A 21,675-nucleotide genomic window follows, 5' to 3' on the forward strand; every position below is an offset into this window, starting at 1 on the left:
TTGCCTACCGGACAGCGTATACTCGGTTTGCCTGATCCCTTCGATCACCATCCAGGGATGGTCCTCCTTGACCCGAGGAGGCCCTTCAAAGTTGGTCTTTCGATATTCCATCACGTAATGGTCGATCTTGCTATCTTCTTCCGGCATTTTCCATACAAGGGTTACGCAATTGTCGGCCACCAAGGATTCCGCCACGTCTATCTCAGGTGCGCTGGGAACTACAATACAATAATACAACAATACAATACAATACAATACAATACAATACAATACAATACAATACAATAGTAGAGTTGGAAGGGACCTTGGAGGTCTTCTAGTCCAACCCCTGCCTAGGCAGGAAACCCTATACTGTTTCAAATCAGGGAGATAAAAGAAAGGATTCACAATCAGGAGTCTCATTTCGGCCTCACCAGGGACTAGCCCCCTTTCCTTAGGGGATTCAATTACCTCTTCAAGTTCTACATCAGTCACTCAAGGTTAGAGGCAATGAGGATTTTTAAAATTACTAACTGTCCCCATGGTATCAATAAACATGTGCTAATTAGTTTAAAAATTATTAAAGACCATAATGGGAAAATTATATTTCAAGCTTTTGGGGGAATTCAATTCAATTTTAATTAATTTCTCCCAGTTTTGGAAGAAGTTGATTATGAGGGGCAAATAACATGGGTTTTGTTATTTGTTAATTAACATAGTTAGTTTGTATTTTACTCTGATTTATATTCTTTCTTTTCAAGTGATGTTCAAGATTTATGAGCTTTTAACATTCCTCAACTGATAAACAGCTGGAGATTAGTTCCTGATAAGAAAAGTTTTTTAGTAAAAATTGGGATCTGGCTTACCTCTTGTGAGATAATTTATTCCCCTTCAGCCCTCATTTTAATAAACATGTATGCTATTATCCTGTCCAATCAACTTTACTCTTTCAGATTTCTTTGTTATGTTAACTATAAAAGGGGATACAAGCTAAAGATCAGGGTTCCTTCTTTGAATGATCAGTTGTAATAAAATGATCTTCCTGTCTCGGTTTGTCTCATTGAAAAATGTGCACACCGAGGCACGAGCCTGAAAAGGCCATATTTGGCCATCAGTTAATATCTGGATACCTTTAAAGCAGTGTTTTTCAAACTTGACTCCTTTAAGATGTGTGGACTTCAACTCCCAGAATTCCCTAACCAGCCACCATGCTGCCTAGGGAATTCTGGGAGTTGAAGTCCACAGATACTGGTTAGGGGAGTTGGGGAGTTGAAGTTCAACCATCTTAAAGTTGCCGAGTTTAAAAAAAGCTGCTTTAAATCCTTACCAAGACGAACTTTAAATATATATTACAGAGCAAATTAGTTGTCTGTTTTCTAATAAATTACTTTTATAACTGAGTTTTAGCTTTTAACATAAGCTAATGTTTTTACTTTCACTTAATGACTGTACTGCTTAATAACATTTTTGGGGGGTTCCAATGCTGGTTGTAAGTTGAGGACTACCTGCAAACCAGTTTGAGGTAGTGGTTAAGGCAGCAGACTAGTAACCAGTGAGCTAGTGAGTTGTAAACTCGCCTTACGCCTGAAACTGGCTGGGTGACTTTGGGCCAATGACCAGGGGATTGTGAATTCTAGTCCAATTTTATGCATAAAAGTTGGCTGGTGACTGCTTTGGGCCAATCACCAGGAGACGGTGAGTTCTAGTCCTGCCTTAGACGTGAAAACTGGCTGGGTGACTTTGGGCCAATGACCAGGGGTTGTGAATTCTAGTCCCATTTTATTCATAAAAGTTGGCTGGTGACTGCTTTGGGTCAATCACCAGGAGATGGTGAGTTCTAGTTCTGCCTTTAGTATGAGAGCTGGTTGGGTGACTTTTGGCCAATCACCAGAAGACAGTGAGTTCTAGTCCCACTTTAGGCATGAAAGCTGGCTGGTGACTTAGAGCCAATCACCAGGAGATGGTGAGTTCTAGTCCTGCCTTAGACCTGAAAACTGGCTGGGTGACTTTGGGCCAATCACCAGGGGATTGTGAATTCTAGTCCCATTTTATGCATAAAAGTTGGCTGGTGACTGCTTTGGGCCAATCACCAGGAGACGGTGAGTTCTAGTTCTGCCTTTAGTATGAGAGCTGGTTGGGTGACTTTTGGCCAATCACCAGAAGACAGTGAGTTCTAGTCCCACTTTAGGCATGAAAGCTGGCTGGTGACTTAGAGCCAATCACCAGGAGATGGTGAGTTCTAGTCCTGCCTTAGACCTGAAAACTGGCTGGGTGACTTTGGGCCAATCACCAGGGGATTGTGAATTCTAGTCCCATTTTATGCATAAAAGTTGGCTGGTGACTGCTTTGGGCCAATCACCAGGAGACGGTGAGTTCTAGTTCTGCCTTTAGTATAAGAACTGGTTGGATAACTTTTGGCCAATCACCAGAAGACAGTGAGTTCTAGTCCCATTTTAGGCATGAAAGCTGGCTGGTGACTTGGAGCCAATCACCAGGAGATGGTGAGTTCTAGTCCCGCCTTAGGCATGAAAGCCAGCTTGGTGATTGGGCCAGTCTTTCTCTCTCAACAAAACCCACCTCACAGGGTTGTTGTTAGGGGGAAAATAAAAGGGGGGAAGGAATACTAGATATATTCACTGCAGTGAATTACTGATAAAGTAATAAAGGAGGGCTTTAAAAAAAATCTAATAAAAATACGCCTGGAGCGTATGTTCACAGCACCCCGGCTGTGAACCATGGACTTGGGAGTCTTCGGCTGAAAAAAAAATCTACCTTCCCCTGCATAAGTAAAATCACATTTTCTAAGTCACCTGGCAGAAATTTGAGAGTCTGCAGCATTTGGCGCTCCTGGGCAAAATCCACCATCAAGTGGCTCATGTTGTCGGTGACTTTAGCCTTGAGCGAGAGGCGGAAAGCCGGGGCCATCGTCACACTATATGGAGGGAAAGGAAGAGGCGAGTTCGAAAGGCGTGCCATCCAATTCCACCCCACCCGCCTGGCCCGACAATGCGTCTTTCACAGCTCAGCGAGGGGGATCGGAGCAGGCGACATGCAAAGGACCCAGCGCCCGCATCCAGCCTTGCAAAAACCAAAGCATGTGCAGAGTTCCGAGGGTAAACTCTGCACTGTCTGCTGGCTTCCAGGGCAAAAGCCAAGGACTTCTGAGCACGCGAAGAGCGACTTGCCCCAACAAGCAACCACCCACACATGTAGGAAGATGGGCTGGCAGCTGGTCGAGACGATGGGAAGTCAAGGGGACGCTGGGGCACGGGTAGAGTGCACTTAGCCTTGCCTACTTTGAGGAGGGCCAGCTTCAATTTGGACTAGAAATCAGGGTTTCTCAAATTAGCAATTCTAAGATGTCTGGACTTCAACTCCCAGAATTCCCCAGCCAGCTGGGGAATTCTGGGAATTGAAGTCCAGACATTTCAGAGCCATTTTAAAGACATTTTATGCCTCCCTTTCCCCACCCCAGAGAAAATAACAATGACAAAAGCTGACTTTTAGCGGCCAGGTGTGTCCCAGGGGTAGCCTACCTGTCCTTGATCTGTTTAGCAGCCTTCGAAGCAGCGCAAGGAAGACGGAGGAAGAAGGGAAGAAGAAGAGAGAGAAAAAAGGAAGAAGAAAAGGAAGGAAAGTATCACAAAGACGAATTAAAGAAGCATGGCGTACGTTTAAGGACATTCTAGACAGGAAGCCCCCAGGAAACATGCTAAGCTGCCATCCACTGCATGCATGCAGAAAATCATTCTCACCATCCTCAGGCTTCCCCTATGCTTTTTTTAATCCTCCCAAGAACCCTGCGAGGTAGGCCAATGGTGAATTAAAAATATAAAAAACACCCCAATATTGTCCAACATTGTGATCCATCCGAATCTGGGCCTTTTTATCCTCCAAAAAAAAACCCCACCTTGAAGCAGGTGAGGGCGAATTAAAAACATAATGCAGCTAGTCCTCAACTTACAACCACTCATTTAGTGACCCTCCAAAGTTACAACGCCACTGAAAAAAAGTGACTCCTGACTGTTTTTCACACTTACGACCGTTGCAGCATCCTCATGGTCACCTGATCAAAATTCGGAAGCTTGGCAACTGACTCATATTTATGACGGTCGTAAAGTCCCGGGGGGGGGTGTCACGTGATCCCCTTTTGTAAACCTCTGGCAAGCAAACTCCAAAGGAGAAGACAGATTCTTTGAACCAAGGCATTCTTAACTTAACAACGGCAGGATTCGCTTAACAACGGTGGTAGGAAAGGTCGTAAAACAGGATGAAATTCAGCAACGGTCTCACCTAGCGACAGAAATGCTGGTCTCGATGGTGGTCGTAAGTCGAGGGCTACCTGTAAACCTCCCCCCCCTCCCATAAATATCAAATCTGGCTCCTTTTTAAACCCTCCTAAGATCCCTGTGAGGTAAGCAAGAACTGATTAAAATAAATAAATAAATGAGCCCATCTCCAAAGGTCATCTAATCCACGCAATAGGCTGGGATCCATCCAAATCTGTGGGGGTCATTGTGGAATTTGGGTCAATGTTCTCCAAAAGGGGTTGGATGAGAGCACCCATCATCCACAGCCTCCAACTTGTGGGCGATCATGGGAGTTGTAGCTGTCCATTAGCATGCCCGTTAAGAAGGACGCACAATTAAGGCATGGTGGAATCCCCTCGCACCCATTTAACCAACGGCTTTGCCTCCGTTGCACAGTTTGTTCTGTAGTGACGTGTGCACGAATACCACACACACACACGCACACGCACACGCACACGCACTCACACACACACAGAGCTGGGAATTATTTTTACCTGGTAGAAGTCATGATTCTCAGCCCCTTGCAGGGTCTGGTTGGCAGTTTCTAACAGTTCCTCTGAGCTTTCCAAAGCTTTTGTGCATGCTGCCAGCTGGTTCTGGGTGCAAAAGATGAGCAGAAAGAGCATTTCCAAAAAAAGAGGATGTTAGTAAAAATATAATAACAATAACAACAACAATAACAATAATAATAATAATAACTGTTGACCACGTACTCAGCTGCTGTAAAAAAATCGTGCAGACTGATTATAAATTGCGGCACAATTCAGTAGCACAAATGATCCACTGGAATTTGTGCAAAAATTATAATATTAAAACAACAAACTGGTGGGAACATAAGCCTGAAAAAGTCACAGAAAATCAGATGGCTAAGATCCTATGGGATATTCGTATACAAACGGACCAAATACTGGCGCATAACACGCCAGACATCACACTGGTTGAGAAAAATAAGGTTACAATCATAGACATCGCAATACCAGGTGATAGCAGGGTTGACGAGAAGCAACGTGAAAAAAACGCGAAATACCAGGACCTAAGAATTGAAATTCAACAATTATGGCACAAACCAGCAGTGGTAATTCCAGTGGTAATCGGCACACTGGGTGCTATTCCAAAAGCACTGGAATTACATTTAAAACAGTTAAAACTTGACAAAATCACCATCAGTCAAATGCAAAAAGCTGCACTGCTTCGATCCGCACGTATATTACGAAAATACGTTACGACGTCCTAGGCCCCTGGGTGGGCCCCGACTAGTAATCAATGCCAAACCCGGCGAAACAACTGGCCGCTGTGATACAATCGTATAATAATAATAATAATTGAAAGAGTGAGTGAAGAGAAGTTTGGCTTGCCCACTTTTTTTTTCCTTGCTCTGAATCTCCATTATTTTGATTTTGGGACGGGGTCAAAGGGAGGGATTGGCTAGGACAAGAGTCAGCCATCTGTGGCTCTGGAGCCACATGTGGCTCTTTTATCCCTCGGTGGTGGCTTCCTCTTGCTGGTCGGCACCACAATTTTGAGAGGACCTTTGGGGAGTGGGGGAAGCACAGCACGCCAGGAGGAGACTCTATGGTAAGGAGTGAGTTTTCCGGTCAGCTCCACAATTGATAGAGCTTTCAGTTAGGACTGGTAGAGGAAAAAGGATGATGCGCTAGGAGGAGACTCTATGGTAGGGGGAACTGGACTTCCGGTCAGCTCCAGAATTGAATGGGGGCTTCCGGTTAGGACCTTTGTGGCTTCCGGTGTTTTCTTTTCTGTGGGAAACAGGTCCAAATGACTCTTTGAGTGTTTAAAGTTGCCGACCCCTGAGCTAGGAGACCCGGGTTCGAGTCAACATCCAAGATGGGGAGGGACTGCAAAGCTCAGATAGATTTTGAAAGGGAAGCAGATGACGAATTAAGAAGATGATTAATTAATAATAATAAAGCCACTCACAGCAATAACTCTCATGCTGTCTCTTGGTTGCAACTAGACAGGTGTCCCCCTACGGGGACAGCAGCACCAAAGATTCTAAACTTTGGGGAAAAGCCCTAAGTTGAGCCTCCATGTTCAAGCACAGTTTACCTTAAATAGCCATCATTGGAGGCCCAACCAACCCTATCGAATGCCATTTTTCAACCTTCGCAACTTTACGAAAGGTGGACTTCAACTCCCAGAATTCCGTTCCCCCCCCCCAAGCCAATATGGATCTCTTGATGGTCTTCTCAGCCATGGATCTTGAAACCCATAATGCACAGCTGTCCTTTTTCGTGGAGCAGGCTTACCTGCAGCTCGTAAGTCCGACTGGCTCGATCTTGTTTGATCTTCATCAACATTCCTTCCTTGAGCTCGTCCAGCAGGACGTACAGGGATTGGAATTCAGCTTCCAGGTCTTCTTGAACCCGATTCGAATTACTCTGGAGGGAGAAGACAGAAGAGGAAGGTGGAGGTAGTTTGGTCCTGATGGGATTGGAGAACGGTGTCAGGGTTCCAAGTAACACCCCCAGAAAAAGAAGACTCCGAGGCTTGAGTTTCCTCAAAGTTCCACTTTATTAGAGATGTCATGTTGGCACATCTGGGAAAACCCGAATCTGAAAGCTTCCAGGTTTTCCCCACCCAAAAGAAAGTTCAAGTCCCTGCCCAGTACCCACATGTCTGCCACATGGCCCAATCAGGCACCATCCAAAACTGGAGATGCCTCCCAGTCACACTCCTCCAGGTGCAGGGCAAAATGTCCTTGACTGTTTGACAAAGGAATGTTATTATGACTATACTAGCAGAATACCCGTGCTCCACTATGTGTTTGGGCATGATAAATCGACACTAAACAAATTAATGAATTAATTAATGAAAATTAATAAGTAATTACCATCAACCTCTCCTCTCCCCTTCCCTCCCTCAGCCTTGCCCCACAGAAGACTCCCCTATCCTATCCCCTTCTCTCCCTCAGCCTTGCCCCAGAGAAGCCTCCCCTAGTCTCCCCTCTTCTCCCCTCAGGTTTGCCCCACAGAAGCCTCCCCTATCCTATCCCCTTCTCTCCCTCAGACTTGCCTCACAGAAAGCTCCCCTATCCTACCCCCTTCTCTCCCTTAGGTTTGCCCCACAAGTCTCCCCTATCCTATCCCCTTCTCTCCCTCAGGTTTGCCCCACAGAAACCTCTCCTATCCTATGTCCTTCTCTCCCTCAGGCTTGCCCACAGAAAGCTCCCCTATCCTATCCCCTTCTCCCCTCAGGTTTGCCCCAGAGAGGTCTCCCCTATCCTATCTCCTTCTCTCCCTCAGCCTTCCTCCAGAGAGGTCTCCCCTATCCTACCCCCTTCTCCCCTCAGGCTTGCCCCACAGAAGGCTCCCTTATCCTACCCCCTTCTCTCCCTCAGCCTTGCCCCATAGAAGCCTCTCCTATTCTCTCCCCTTCTCTCCCTCAGCCTTGCCTCACAAAAGCCTGCCCTAACCTATCCCTCTCTCCCTCAGCCTTGCCCCACAGAAGCCTCTCCTATTCTCTCCCCTTCTCTCCCTCAGCCTTGCCTCACAAAAGCCTGCCCTAACCTATCCCCTTCTCTCCCTCAGCACTTGCCCCACAGAAGCATCTCCTATCTTCTCCCCTTCTCCCCCTCATCCTTGCCCATAGAAGCCTCCCCTATCCTACCCCCTTCTCTCCCTCAGCCTGGCCCCATAGAAAGCTCCCCTATCCTATCCCCTTTTCTCCCTCAGCCTTGTCCCAGAGAAATCTCCCCTATCCTATCTCCTTCTCTCACTCAGCCTTGCCCCAGAGAGGTCTCCCCTATCCTACCCCCTTCTCCCCTCAGCCTTGCCCCACAAAAGCCTGCCCTATCCTATCCCATTCTCTCCCTCAGCCTTGCCCCACAGAAGCCTCCCATATCCTATCCCCTCTCCCTCAGCCTGGGACCATGGAAAGCACCCCTATCCTATCCCCTTCTCTCCCTCAGCCTTGCCCTCCCCCCTTGAAATTTGAGGAATTTCAAGCTTTGGACTCTCATTTGTATGAGGATGCTATTTGGAACCCTAACCCGAATGTGCCCTAAAACAACTTATCAGCTCCCCAGATCCTTGGATGCTGTCCGGGGTACTGAGCCCCGACTGCTCCCTAGTCGACCAGGGAGTAGGAAAACTCAAGGAAGGCGGAGGACCGGAGAAGACAGGACGAGGGAGGATGGGGCCTGCCAAATTGAAAGTAAAACCCCTTCTAATAGTGCTTGGCAGTGGGCTGGAACAGCAAAGGAGACCTGCTCATCCGGCAGAGAAGTTGCCGGACGAGCTGGAGGTCTCAGCCGCCAGGGGGAGGAATTACTGCCTGTCCACCCACACTGCACTCTCAGAAGATGGCGGCTCGCCTGATTGCGCCCAGCGGGATATGCGTTGATCATCCCCGGCCACAACCGGCAAGCCCGGTGCTACCAAGTGCAAGCAGTACCACCTCTGTCTGGCCCAGTTCCACCTGGGTCTCTGCTACACGATCACCTCCACCACCAATGTAACCCAGAGGGCACCTCGATGCCGGCAACAGCCGGATTGGCTTCTGCTGGGTCTCCATCCTATGGCCACCACCATCCCCGGGACCAATGCAAGCTAGACTGAGCTACAATGTTGGTGGCGGCTGGCTCAGCTGCTCTGGGGTGCTCGCCCCTCAACTGTTGCTACCGCCGGACCCCGATGCAACCTGGAGGAGCCCACGATGCCGGCAGAGGTTGGCTCGGGTTCCTCTGGGTCTTTGCGCCTCAACCGATGCCGCAAGGACTGATGCAGCCTGGACAGAGCCACGAAGCCAACTGCGGTGCCCTCAGCTCCCCTGGCTCTTTTGCACCTTCACTGCCTCAGCCGCAGGTGAGCCTTGTTGCATCCGGAACCCCTGGGTAAACCATTTTAAGGTTAACCTCCGCCTTCCCCAGTGGCTCCAAGCCCTGTTACCTCCACATTTTGAAGCATCTGCTTGAGCAAATAAATGAAATTCTGGATCTCTTCGTTCTTCACCGCGAGGGTCGTGACGATCTTCCTCAGGTCATCCTGTCCCCACCCAAAAAGGAAAAAAACAATCACCGTCTGGCATTAATCTGGGATTCTCGCTTCAAACAGATCAATTGATGCTTAAGTTAAACCAGTGTTTCTCAGCTATGGCGACTTGAAGATAGGTGGACTTTAGCTCCCAGAATTCCCCAGCCAGTGTAGCTGGCTGTGGAATTCTGGGAGCTGAAGTCCACCTATCTTCAAATTGCCATGGTTGAGAATTTTACAGATTAACAGAGTTGGAAGGGACCTTGGAGGTCATCTAGTCCAACCCCGCCAGCCAAGCAGGAGACCATACACCGTTTCTGACAGTTAGCAGTCCAATCTCTTCTTGAAAGTCTCCAGTGATGAAGCTCTCACAATTACTGAAGGCAACTTCTGTTCCATTGGTTGATTGTGCTCACTGTCAGAAAATTCCTCCTTATTTCTAGGTTGAATCTCTCCTGGATCACTTTCCATCCCTTATTCCTTCTCTGCCTTCAGGTGCTTTGGAAAATCCGCCCTCCGCCCTGCCGCCCTGTTTCGGGTGACCCGCTCTCTCTTATCACAGAGGACGCGGGAAGCCCCTTTACAGGGCAGAGCAGAGGAGTTTGGGGAATATCTGCAGGACAAAATCGCCCAGATCCGGAGTGGATGGGCCCCCTTCAGTGGACCAGAGGAGCCGCCAACAGTGAGTCTTGTGAGACCATTCTGGGAGGAGTTTGATTCTGTTGCCCCCGAGGATTTGGATAGGTTGCGTGGACGGCTGCGACTGACCACATGTTTAATGGACCCGTGTCCCTCCTGTTTGGTACTGGCATCCTGGGAAGTGACACGAGGCTGGCTACTGGGCTTGGTGAACGCCTCTTTGAGCGAGGGGTCCTTACCTGCTGCCTTGAAAGAGGCGGTGGTGAGGCCCTTACTCAAGAGGCCTTCCCTTGACCCGACGGAGCTAGCTAATTATCGTCCAGTCTCCAACCTTCCCTTTTTGGCGAAGGTTGTAGAGAATGTGGTGGCACAGCAGTTTCCACGACACCTTGAGGAATCCGAATATCTAGACCCACGCCAGTCCGGCTTCCGGCCTGGACACAGCACGGAGACGGCCTTGGTCGCGTTGGTCGATGATCTCTGGAGGGCCAGAGATAGGGGTTGTTCCTCTATCCTGGTCCTATTAGATCTCTCGGCGGCTCTTGATACCATCGACCATGGTATCCTATTGCGCCGGCTGGGGGGGATGGGAGTTGGAGGCACCGTTCTGCGGTGGTTCGGCTCCTACCTCTCTGACCGGACGCAATGTGTGTTGGCAGGGGGGCAGAGGTCGACCCTAAGGTCACTCACTTGTGGGGTGCCTCAGGGGTCGGTCCTCTCGCCCCTCCTGTTCAATGCATATGTGAAGCCGCTGGGGGAGATCATCCGTGGTTTTGGGGTGGAGTATCATCTGTACGCTGATGATACGCAGCTGTACATTTCCACCCCAGACCACCCCAACGAGGCTGTCGAGGTGATGACCCGGTGTTTGGAAGCCGTCGGGGTCTGGATGGGGGACAACAGACTCAAGCTCAACCCCTCCAAGACTGAGTGGCTGTGGCTACCGGCACCCCGGTTCAGTCAGTTGATTCCATCACTGACAATAGGGGGCGAGCAATTGCCCCCTGTGGAACGGGCGCGCAATTTGGGCGTCCTCCTAGATGCCCGGCTGTCAATGGATGACCATGTGGCAGCCGTGGCAAGGGGGGCGTTCCACCAGGTTCGCCTGGTGCGCCAATTGCGCCCCCTACTGGACCGGGATGCCCTACGCACGGTCACTCATGCACTGGTGACGTCTCGGCTGGACTACTGCAATGCCCTCTACATGGGGCTTCCCTTGGGACGCGCTCGAAGACTGCAGCTAGTCCAGAACGCAGCCGCGCGGGCTATTATGGGGAGTACTAGGTACTCCCACGTAACACCGCTCCTGCGCGAGCTGCACTGGCTGCCTGTGGTCTTTTGGGTGCGTTTCAAGGTGTTAATTACTATCTTTAAAGCGCTCCATGGCTCAGGACCTAGGTACTTGCGGGATCGCATCCTACCACACACTTCCCTGCGACCGATTCGCTCTCACAGGGAGGGACTCCTCCGGGTGCCGTCTACTAAGCAATGCCAACGGGCGGCGCCTAGGAGTAGGGCCTTCTCTGTGATGGGCCCAACCCTCTGGAATGACCTCCCCCCCGATATCAGAACCACCACCGACTTCCGCTCCTTTCGACAAAAACTGAAGACTCACCTGTTCCGTTTAGCCGGCCTGGCCCATTTATAGATTTATAGTTTTATTCTACCTCCTGGCAGATATTTTAATCGGGTATTTTTAGGGTTATTTAAATATTGTTTTTTAACTACTTTGCTTCGATATGTACAGTTTCTTATTGCCTCCTCTTTTGTGTTTGTATTTTCTATTTATTGATGTGTTTTTATCCGACTGTACACCGCCCCGAGTCCCTTTGGGGAGAGGGGGCGGTATAAAAATCTAAATAAAAGTTAAAAAAGTAAAATAAAGTCTTCCAACTCTATCGTTCTATGATCTATGCCCTGGGTGGGGTCAGCTTTGATGGTGTCCAACCAATGTGTCCTTTGATGGCCTGGTTTCCTTTTGCCACTAACTCTTCCCGACATAATTGCTTTCCCCGGGGAATTCTCCCATGCGACGTGTCCAAAATAAGTGAGATGCACTTTTCTGATTTTGCCTTCCAGGGACATGCCTGGTTTTATCCGCTTTGCTGTCCAAGGAATATACAGGAAGCTTTTTTGGCACCACAGCTCAAATGGGTCTAATTTCTTCCTGTCTTGATTTTTGTTTTAAGGCCCAACTTTCAAAACCAGAAGAAGCTACAGGGAAGATGATAGAGCTACATTTACCGCTTTGATCTGCCACCCTAGAAAAGCTTTGCCCATCTCACCTGAGTGTCTCCGGGCAGTTTAAGTATAGATGTAGAAGAGAATATAGAACAGAACAGAAGAGAAATAGAAAATAGAAAAAGGAAGGGAAGGGAAGAGGAGGGGAGAGGAGAGAAAATAGAAAAAGGAAGGGAAGGAAGGGTAGGGAAGGGAAGAGAAGAGGAGAAGAGAGGAGAGGAGAAGAAAGAATAGAAAAAAGAAGGGAAGAGAAGAGAAATAGAGAATAGGGAATGGAATGGGATGGCATGGGATGGAATAGAATAGAATAGAATTATGAAATAGAATAGAATTACAGAATAGAATAGAATTACAGAATAGAATAGAATTATGAAATAGAATAGAATTACAGAATAGAATAGAATAGAATTACAGAATAGAACCGAATAGAATTATGGAATAGAATAGAATTACAGAATAGAATAGAATAGAATAGAATAACAGAGTTGGAAGAGACCTTTGAGGTCTTCTAGTCCAACCCCCTGCCTAGGCAGGATACCGTACACCACTTCAGACAAACGGTTATCCATCTTCTTAAAAACTTCAAGTGTTGGAGCATTCACAACTTCTGGAGGCAGGTAGTTCCACTGATTAATCATTCTAACTGCCAGGAAATTTATTCTGAATTCTAGGTTGCTTCTCTCCAGCAGTGCTAACACTTCATGCGATCTTGATTCTATTCCTCTGTCAACCAGAGGAATCCAGTCTTTTTTTGTCATTCTTATCAACAATTCTTAAGTCTGAGGAAGGATGTCTCTGACAGCGTTCAGAAGTGCTTTTTCTTCTCCTCTGCGCAGAATTTACATCTGAAACACCGGGTCTCCTTTTAAAAAAAATATTCCTGCCACTTTGTACTTGAGGAATTGAAAACAGCCAATCTCTCTCATTTCAAGAATGTGTCTCTAATGTTTAAAACTATCAAATGCCACATTTCCTCTGAGAGATGAGCTGCCTCGCATGGGTTTTTTGGCCTTTTAACCTTAACACAATGTCCCTGCGAGGAAGGACAGACTGATAGGTAATAATTATCCCAGGTCACTTAGTCAACCAAATTTGGGTGTCCACTTTCTTGCTCTATGGTTTTCCAAAATTCAGAGTCAGCATCAGTTTTGGCTAAGGTAAAGGAAAGTAAGGAAAGGAAAGGAAAGAGGGAAGAAAAAAGAAGGAAAGAAGGAAGGAAGGGAAAGGAAAGTGGGAAGGCAAGGGGAAGAAGGAAGAGAAGGAAAGAAAGAAGGAAGGGAAAGAGGGAAGGGAAGGGGAATAGGGAAGAGAAGGAAAGAAGGAAGGAAGGGAAAGGGGGAAGGGAAAGGAAGGAAAGAAGGAAGGGAAGGGAAGTGGGAAGGGAAGGGGAAGAAGGAAGAGAAGGAAAGAAAGAAGGAAGAGAAAGAGGGAAGGGAAGGGGAATAGGGAAGAGAAGGAAAGAAGGAAGGAAGGGAAAGGGGGAAGGGAAAGGAAGGAAAGAAGGAAGGGAAGGGAAGAAGGAAGGAAGGAAAGGGAAGGGAAAGGGAAGAGGAAAGGGAAGAGGGAAGGGAAGAAAATGGAAGGAAAGGATTTTTTTTAAATGTTCCAGTAGTGTTTTCCCTCATGAAAACACCTTCAAAGAAAAGAATTGGTACCTCCTAGCTCCAAAAGACTACAATTCCCATCACTCCCAGACTGTGGCAATGATGGGCATTCTGGGCTGACTTGACAGAAGACTATCTATGCCAACCAATTGTGCAGAATTTGAGAAAGGCATCTTCCCCTACAGAGTTAGAACTCTCTGCATCCCCCCCCCCCAAATAACATTGAAGATTCTAGTCCTCATGGTTTTGATCGAAGCACGAACGGAAAGAAGAACATGCCGTGCTGAGGCAGGGCTGGCCGAAACGTTTCCCAGGGTTTCAAGCAAGGCTGGAAAATGGGAACACAAGCCAGTTATTTCACTAAAGAATTTGTCTTTCTGACTCTTCCCAGACCAGTTTGGTTCTTACCTGGACTATTGGATAACTATTTGTCTGAAGTGGTGTGGGGTTTCCTGCCTAGGCAGTGGGTTGGACTGGACGACCTCCAAGGTCCCTTGCAACTCTGTTATTCTAGTCTATTTCAGACTACTGGATGAGGTTTAAGAGCAGAAACCTGCAAGAATTTTAAAATTCCACGCTTGCATTTAGAAATGTAGTGGCTCAAGCAGTTTCCTTGGAGCGCAAGACCCCAAGATAGGGATCTTGGAGTCTTAGGGGGCAACCAGTTAAATATGAGCCAGCCGGGTGCAGAGGAAGCCAAAAAAGCCAACACAATCCTAAGTTGCATGAACAGAGGGATACAATTAAGACCAAGGGAGGTACTAATACCACTCTATAAAGCCTTAGTAAGACCACACCTAGAATACTGCATCCAGTTTTGGTCACCACACTATAAAAAAGATGTTGAGACTCTAGAAAAAATGCAGAGAAAGCAACAAGGAGGATTAGGGGACTGGAGGCTAAAACATACAATGAACGGTTGCAGGAACTGGGCATGGCTTGTCTAGTGAAGAGAAGGACCAGGGGGGACATGATAACATTTTCCAATATTTGAGAGGCTGCCACAGAGAGGAGGGGATCAAGCTATTTCCCAAAGCACCTGAAGGCCAGACGAGGAATAATGGATGGAAACTGAACAAGGAGAGATTCAACCTGGAAATAAAGAGACATTTTCTGACAGTGAGAGCAATCAACCAACGGAACAGAAGTTGCCTTCGGAAGTTGTGGGAGCTTCATCCATGGAAGCTTTCAAGAAGAGACTGGACTGCCATCTGATGGAAGTAGTGTAGGGTCTCCTACTTGGGCAGGGAGGGTTGGACTAGATGACCTACCAAGTCCCTTCCTCTGACCACACCTATAATACTGCATCCAGTTTTGGTCACAACACTATAAAAAAGACGTTGAGACTCTGGAAAAAGTGCAGAGCGGAGCAAACAAGATCATTAATCAAGATCATTAGGGGACTGGAGGCTAAAATATACGATGAACAGTTGCAAGAACTGGGCATGGCTAGTCTAATGAAGAGAAGGACCAGGGAGACAAGATAGCAGTCTTCCAATATTTGAGGAGCTGCCACAGAGAGGAGGGGGTCAAGCTATTTCCCAAAGCACCTGAAGGTCAGACAAGGAATAATGGATGGAAACTGATCAAGGAGAGATTCAACCTGGAAATAAGGAGGAATTTCCTGGCAGGGAGAACAATCAACCCATGGAAGAGAAGTTGCCTTTGGAAGTTGTGGGAGCTTCATCGTTGGAAGCTTTCAAGAAGAGACTGGACTGTCATCAGTCAGAAATGGTGTAGGGTCTTCTGCTTGGGTGGGCGGGGGGTTTAGACTAAATGACCTACAAGGTCCCTTCCAACTCTGTTCATCTGTAACCCTGTTCAACAGGATTTCTACATGAAAGGAGTTCTCCTTTTTCTTTTAAATCTGTCGGGAGGGGTCCTCACTGCTGCAACCTGCTCAAACAGCGAGGTTAACCTTCCAAGGTGTGGTTGCGGGTGGGGTGTGGGGACTTAAGACCCCACCCCACCTTTCCTTCCAGAACCTCAGCAATCCTATCCAATCCCCCTGCAAAGAAAAATGCCACCCTCTCGCCTGGCTTATCCTGCTTTCGACCGAAGCTTTCTTCAAACCCATGAGGACTAGCATCTTAATTTAATGTTTGGGAGGATGCAGAAGGTCCCCGGTCTAACCCTAAACCTCCCATTGCACCCCTCCCTCTCAAAAGACCCATGCTCCTCCCCCACCCTCCCCTCCTTTGCTGGATGGACGGCGGTTCTAAAAACACAAGTCCGGCAATGACAAAGCAGAGCTGGAGATGGGTGGAGAACCAGCCTGCAGAGCCCCCCCTGGCTGCAGAAAGCTCAGTGACGGAGGGGCCCCCAGACAGACAGACAGACAAGCCCAGACAGACACCTCCCTCTCCCTTCCTATGGGGACAGCTTGGATCCATTAGCCCTGCCATCCGATACCCCTTTTGGTCCAGCCACTGCTGCATCCCTGCCTTAAAGCATCCTTACCTTCTGCTCTTCCATCTTCAGGGCTGGTATGGAAAGCAAGTGAGCTTCCGGATAGTGGAGGGGGGGGGGAAGGATTCCCAAGGCCCCCTCCAGCAGCTCCTGGGCGGGGTGTTTGAGGAGGAAGAAAAGGCCTGTCTACTAATTCCTCCCCCCCTCCCCTCCCTTCTCTGGAATTAACAAAGCTGTTGGGAGCTGCTGAACTCACAAGCGCTGTTGTCTGCGCAGCTGCAGAGGGATGTTGGGAAATGTAGTCCAGCAGAGAGAGGAGAGAAAAGAGAGAGAGAGAGAGAGAGATTAGGGAGGGGAGAGAGAAAGAGTAGGGGGGGGGGGAATCACAAGGGTGAACAAAGGAATTGGCATGATGAGCCCAAACCATTTTTTTTTTAAATCAAAGCTTTAACAATATATCTGGGTTTGTCTCCTTTCTGGCTAACACATACCCAATGTCAGGATCCCAAACTTGGTTTGAATCAGAATTAGAATAGAGCTGGAAGGGACCTTGGAGGTCTTCTAGTCCAGCCCCCTGCTCAAGCAGGAAATCCTATACCATTTCAGATAAGTGTCTTCTTAAAAGCCTCCGGTGTTGGAGCATTTACAACTTCTGGAGGCTAAATTTCCACTAATTAATTGTTCTAACTGTCGGGAAGTTTCTCCTTAATTCCAGGTTGCTTCTCTCCTTGATTAGTTTCCCCCCATTGCTTCTTGTCCTGCCTTCAGGTGCTTTGGAGAGTAGCTTGACCCTCTCTTTTTTGAGGCAGTCTCTCAAATACTGGAAGACTGCTATCGTGTCCCCTCTGGTCCTTCTTATCTCAAGACTGGCCAAACCCAAATCCTGCAGCCGTTCTTCATATGTTTTAGTCTCCAGTCCCCTAATCATCTTAGTTGCTCTTCTCTGACTTTTTGTTTTCTTTAATCTATGTTACTTTGTTTTTCTGTTATGACTTTTGTTGTGGGAAAAGCCAGGTCTTTTATTTAATTGTGACAATTCATCGAATCATCGAACCGTAAGGCTGGGAGGGACACTGGAGGTCTTCTAGTCCAACCCCTATTCAAAGCAGGAGTCCTTATACCATCCTGGACAAACGGTTGTCCGAATTTTACTTGAAAAACTCCAGCACTTGTCAATCCTCCACAATGAGTTGATTTCTTAACTTGGTTTGGCTGCTGATGTGGCTTCATTTTCTAAACAAGGATGGGGTTTTCTGCTGTGTGAACAGGGTAGTTTGTGATTTCTCCAACGATGCAAGAGAAGGTTGATTGTCTAAGCCAGGGGTCAGCAATCTTACAAACTCAAAGAGCCACAAAGTCCTAACTGGAAGCCCCCCATTCAATTCTGGAGCTGACCGGAAGTCCCGTTTCCCCACGAGAGAGTCTCTTCCTAGCGCTGCGTCCTTTTTCTCTCTACCTGTCTGATCCGAAAGCTTTATCGATTGTGGAGCTGACCGGAAAACTCATCATTGTTTTGCTCTATTTCTGTAGAGGGGTAATTTATTTCTTATATATAGTGCAACTCCACCTCCTCTTTTATTTGGTCTATTTCTTTTAAATGATTTAAATCCTTCTAGCTGTATATTCCATTTGTCGGTTTCATCCCACCAAGTTTCTGTAATGGCAATAATATCATATCTGCCCTCTTTTACTTGAATTTCTAATTCTCCCTGTTTATTCCTCATACTCTGTGCATTGGTATATAGACATTTGAGTCCATTTTGATTGACCTTGTGTTTACTGTCTACATAACCTGTGCTATGCCTGACTGCCCCTATTTTCTTGCCACTTGTATGATTCGTGCACATGGTATGGCGCTCACTATTAAATGCTTGGTTTTGCTTGACAGCGGGAGTGATAATTTTCCCCGCACAAACATCTGTGTTACATGCACTGATAACCCTTTGCATTTTAGATTGCTGGGGACAGAAATGTTCTGTATCAATTAATTCTCTGTCCCCGCTGTTCAGTTTAAATGTTTATCCAGAAAATCTGTGAATTTAATGCCAAGTAACTCAGTCCCTTTCTTGGATGGGTGCAAACCATCTCTTTTGTACAGTTTTTCATTGGACCAGCTGCAGGCATCGTGACTAATAAAACCAAAGCCTTCCCTTTTACACCACTCCTTTAGCCACACATTCAACTCTGCTACACAATGAAAGGGCCACATGCAGCTTCAGGGCTGCAGGTTGCTCTCCCCTTGCCTAAGGAGCTAGATTAAATGCCTTGCATCATGGCAGCCTGGAGATAACACAAATTAAACTTAAAACGTTTCTTTGCCCCTGGAGTGAAAAGCTACCTGTGCTTTTATATAAATCATGATGGGGACAACAGCATTCCAGTATTTGAGAGGCTGCCACAAAGAAGAGGGGGTCGATTTATTTTCCAAAGGACAAGAAACAACGGATGGAAACTAATCAAGGAGAGAAGCAACCTGGAATGAAGGAGGAATTTCCTAATAGTGAGAACAATTAACCAATGGAACAGCTTGCCACCAGAAGTTGTGGGTGTTTTTCATCACAGGAGGTTTTTAAAGACCGGACAGCCACTTGCCTGAAATGGTTTGGGGGTCTCCTGCTTGAGCAGGGGACTGGACTAGAAGACCTCTAAGGCCCCTTCCATCTCTATTCTGATTTATAAATTTTAGAAGTCAATAATAAGGATGAGAATGCCTGCTTCGGCCTGGGAAGGACTCAATCAGTGGCTAAAAATGACAAACCTAGTTTAAATATCCGTCTAATTGGGTGACCAACCATAATGATAATAATAACCTGTTGTGGCCCAGCAGGAGCCGTTGGAGTTGCCACCAGACTCCGACAGCGAGGTGTCCTCTGAGTCAGCTCAAGAGGAGGTGGGGGACCCTAGACAGGGTTCTGACGCTGAGCAGGGCGCAGAGAGGCTGGTTGGCCACCAGGGGGCGCCTGAGGCATGGAGCAGTGGTGAAAGCCAAAGGAAGGGGGCTCCTGATGTCATGCCTTGGAGCAGTGGGGAGGAGTCACAGGACAGTGAGTCAGACATCAGCAGTGAGCTATTAGATGCTCGTTACCGACGTGCTACCCGGTGTAAGGAGCAATTGAGCAATTATAGGAGATAATGGCTCTCAGCTGCTGATCATTAGACTCCTCTCCAGACTATAAAGGGACTGCTTGTGGACACACCCTTTGCAGGAATCAACTGATCATTGGAGTTGGAGAAGCTCAGATCTGTGTCGTACTTTGGCAGGCTGGATTGCTGCTAAAGGTTTTACCTGGATTGCTGTCAATCTGTTCCCTGGACCTTGGCAGGCAGGAGTGCTGCTAGGTGATTATCTGGAGCTTGGTAGCTGGATTGCTGCCAAGGGGTGTCGCTGTAGCTGGATTGCTGCCCAGAGTGCTATCTTGACCTTGGCAGGCTGGATTGCTGCCAAGGTGGAACCTGTATGTCAATAAACATCTTTGAAGAGACTTTGTGTCGGAGTGTCTTGGTATACAAGAGGAGGGGGTCAGAACAATAACCTGTGGCAAAAGAAAGGAAAGATAGCATTTTGTATGAGAGTCCCCTGGGTGACTTTGGGCCAATCACCAGGAGACTGTGAGTTCTAGTCCTACCTTAGGCATGGAAAGTGGCTACATGACTTTGGGCCAATCACCAAGAGATGGTGAGTTCTAGTCCCGCCTGAGGCATGAAAGCCAGCTGGGTGACTTTGGGCCTTTAGCTCACTACTCCCCCTTTCTGTCCTTCAGCTCATTACAGAAGAGCTCCCTCCCATATTTGGGCATACCAGGGGTTGTAACACAAATACATACCTATTTCCCTGGCTCAGCTGATAAGGAGGAGAGCCGGTGGCTTAGTGGCTAATACTCCTGCCTAATATGTAATGCAGCCCAGGTTCGAATCCCAGTAAGGGTGGTTAGCTGATGAGAGCTAAAAAGCTTGGAATAGATCTATACTAGTCTCCCTTTATTTATTTATCAGCACAAATACAACAAAAACATAGGCAAAGGCAACATTAAAAATAAAAATATGGTTTTCTGCCTGGATGGTCTTCTGTAATGAACCGAAGGACAGAAAGGGGGAGTACTGAGCTCCCTCCCATATTTGGGCATACCAGGGGTTGTAACACAAATACTCAGTGTATGTATATTATATTCCAGCATAACTCTGGAATGCCTTGAGCAATTTCAACCAAACTTGGTACACAGATGACTTACTCTCTGGAAAAAAATACTGTGGGGGTAAGACACCTCTCGGGATGTGTGTGTGTGTTCTGTTCAGATACAGCCTGTTGTGCCTTAAAATGGCTTCTGCTGTACAGCACAGTGGATTTACGGCTTCATGGTAACGGCTTCACAGTACTCCCCAAGGGCCCCTCCTCTGGTAAGGGGGAAAATCCAACATCAGAAATTAAGTTTGATCCAGACATTTCCCCCCTATAAATAAATACCCGGGCAACGCCAGGTTATCAGTTAGTAAAATAATAAAATTTAACTTAAAAAATATAAGTCAAATGTTACTTGCAGGTTTGGGCCTGAGCTGTAAATGTTCTGGTGAGCACTAGAGGGCAGCCAAGAGATAATTTTGCTGCATTACTGGGCAATGGTGTTTTGTTTTAGAGCAGGGGAATTCTGGGAGTTGAAGTCCACAAGTCTTAAAGTTCCCAAGTTTGGACACCCCTGTTTTAGAGTCAGCTTGATTCATTGCTTTATTTAATTTATACATTTTGATTGCCTTAATGCAAGGGTTTCCCCAACCTTGACCACTTGAAGAGGTGTGTGGACTTCAACTCCCAGAATTCCCCTAGCCAGCATATTCCACTAAACATGGCAACTCGGATATTGATGAATCTACATAGCTCTAACGTCCTACCTCAAAGCTGGAAGAGATTATGGGAAAAGGGGGTTGAAGTGAATTGGGCAGTTAAATGAATCTATCAAAAGCAGCACCACAAAAATCAGATTAGGGACACAAGTTGAAATAGGGAAGAAAATGGTAAATGAGCACCTGTCTACCCTAGATGAATTCAAATCACCAGGACCGGATGGATTCCCAGGGTTCTGAAGAAACTGGCAGACGAGATCTCAGAACCACTGAACTATCTCTTTCAGAGATCCTGGAGCACCGGAGAACTACCAGAGGACTGGAAAAGAGCTGATATGGTTCCCATCTTCAAAAAAGGGAAAAAAAAACAGATCCAGGAAACTACAGACCTATCAGCCTGAGCTCAATACCAGGAAAGATTCTGGAAAAGATAATCAAGCAACGAATTTGCGAACACCTAGAAGCAAACAAAGTCATAGCCAAAAGCCAATATGGGTTTGTCAAAAACAGATCATGCCAGACTAATCTTATTGCATTCTTTGACAAAGTGACAAAATTAGTGGACCAGAGGAATGCCGTCGATATAGTTTACTTGGACTTCAGTAAGGCTTTTGATAAGGTAGACCATAACCTACTACTAGATAAAGTAGAAGAATGTGGGTTGGA

The 21,675-nt window shown here is 47.1% G+C and overlaps 1 protein-coding gene across 1 annotated transcript in view; it reads right to left on the reverse strand.

Moving 5' to 3' along the window:
- FSD1 (fibronectin type III and SPRY domain containing 1) overlaps positions 1 to 16,416 on the reverse strand; it is a 33,737-nt gene extending 17,321 nt beyond the window's left edge. The window contains exons 1-7 of the mRNA XM_081934252.1: positions 16,225 to 16,416; positions 9,197 to 9,292; positions 6,557 to 6,688; positions 4,784 to 4,885; positions 3,516 to 3,538; positions 2,790 to 2,911; positions 9 to 218 (exon numbers count right to left, since the gene is read on the reverse strand). Of these exons, the coding sequence (XP_081790378.1) occupies positions 9 to 218; positions 2,790 to 2,911; positions 3,516 to 3,538; positions 4,784 to 4,885; positions 6,557 to 6,688; positions 9,197 to 9,292; positions 16,225 to 16,239 (700 nt within the window). The 5' untranslated portion in view covers positions 16,240 to 16,416. The remainder of the gene's footprint in view (positions 1 to 8; positions 219 to 2,789; positions 2,912 to 3,515; positions 3,539 to 4,783; positions 4,886 to 6,556; positions 6,689 to 9,196; positions 9,293 to 16,224) is intronic.
- Positions 16,417 to 21,675: the final 5,259 nt, after the last annotated feature.

The sequence above is a fragment of the Natrix helvetica genome, assembly GCF_964273705.1.
Source record: "Natrix helvetica genome assembly, chromosome: 1".
Classification (NCBI taxonomy): Eukaryota; Metazoa; Chordata; class Lepidosauria; order Squamata; family Natricidae; genus Natrix; species Natrix helvetica.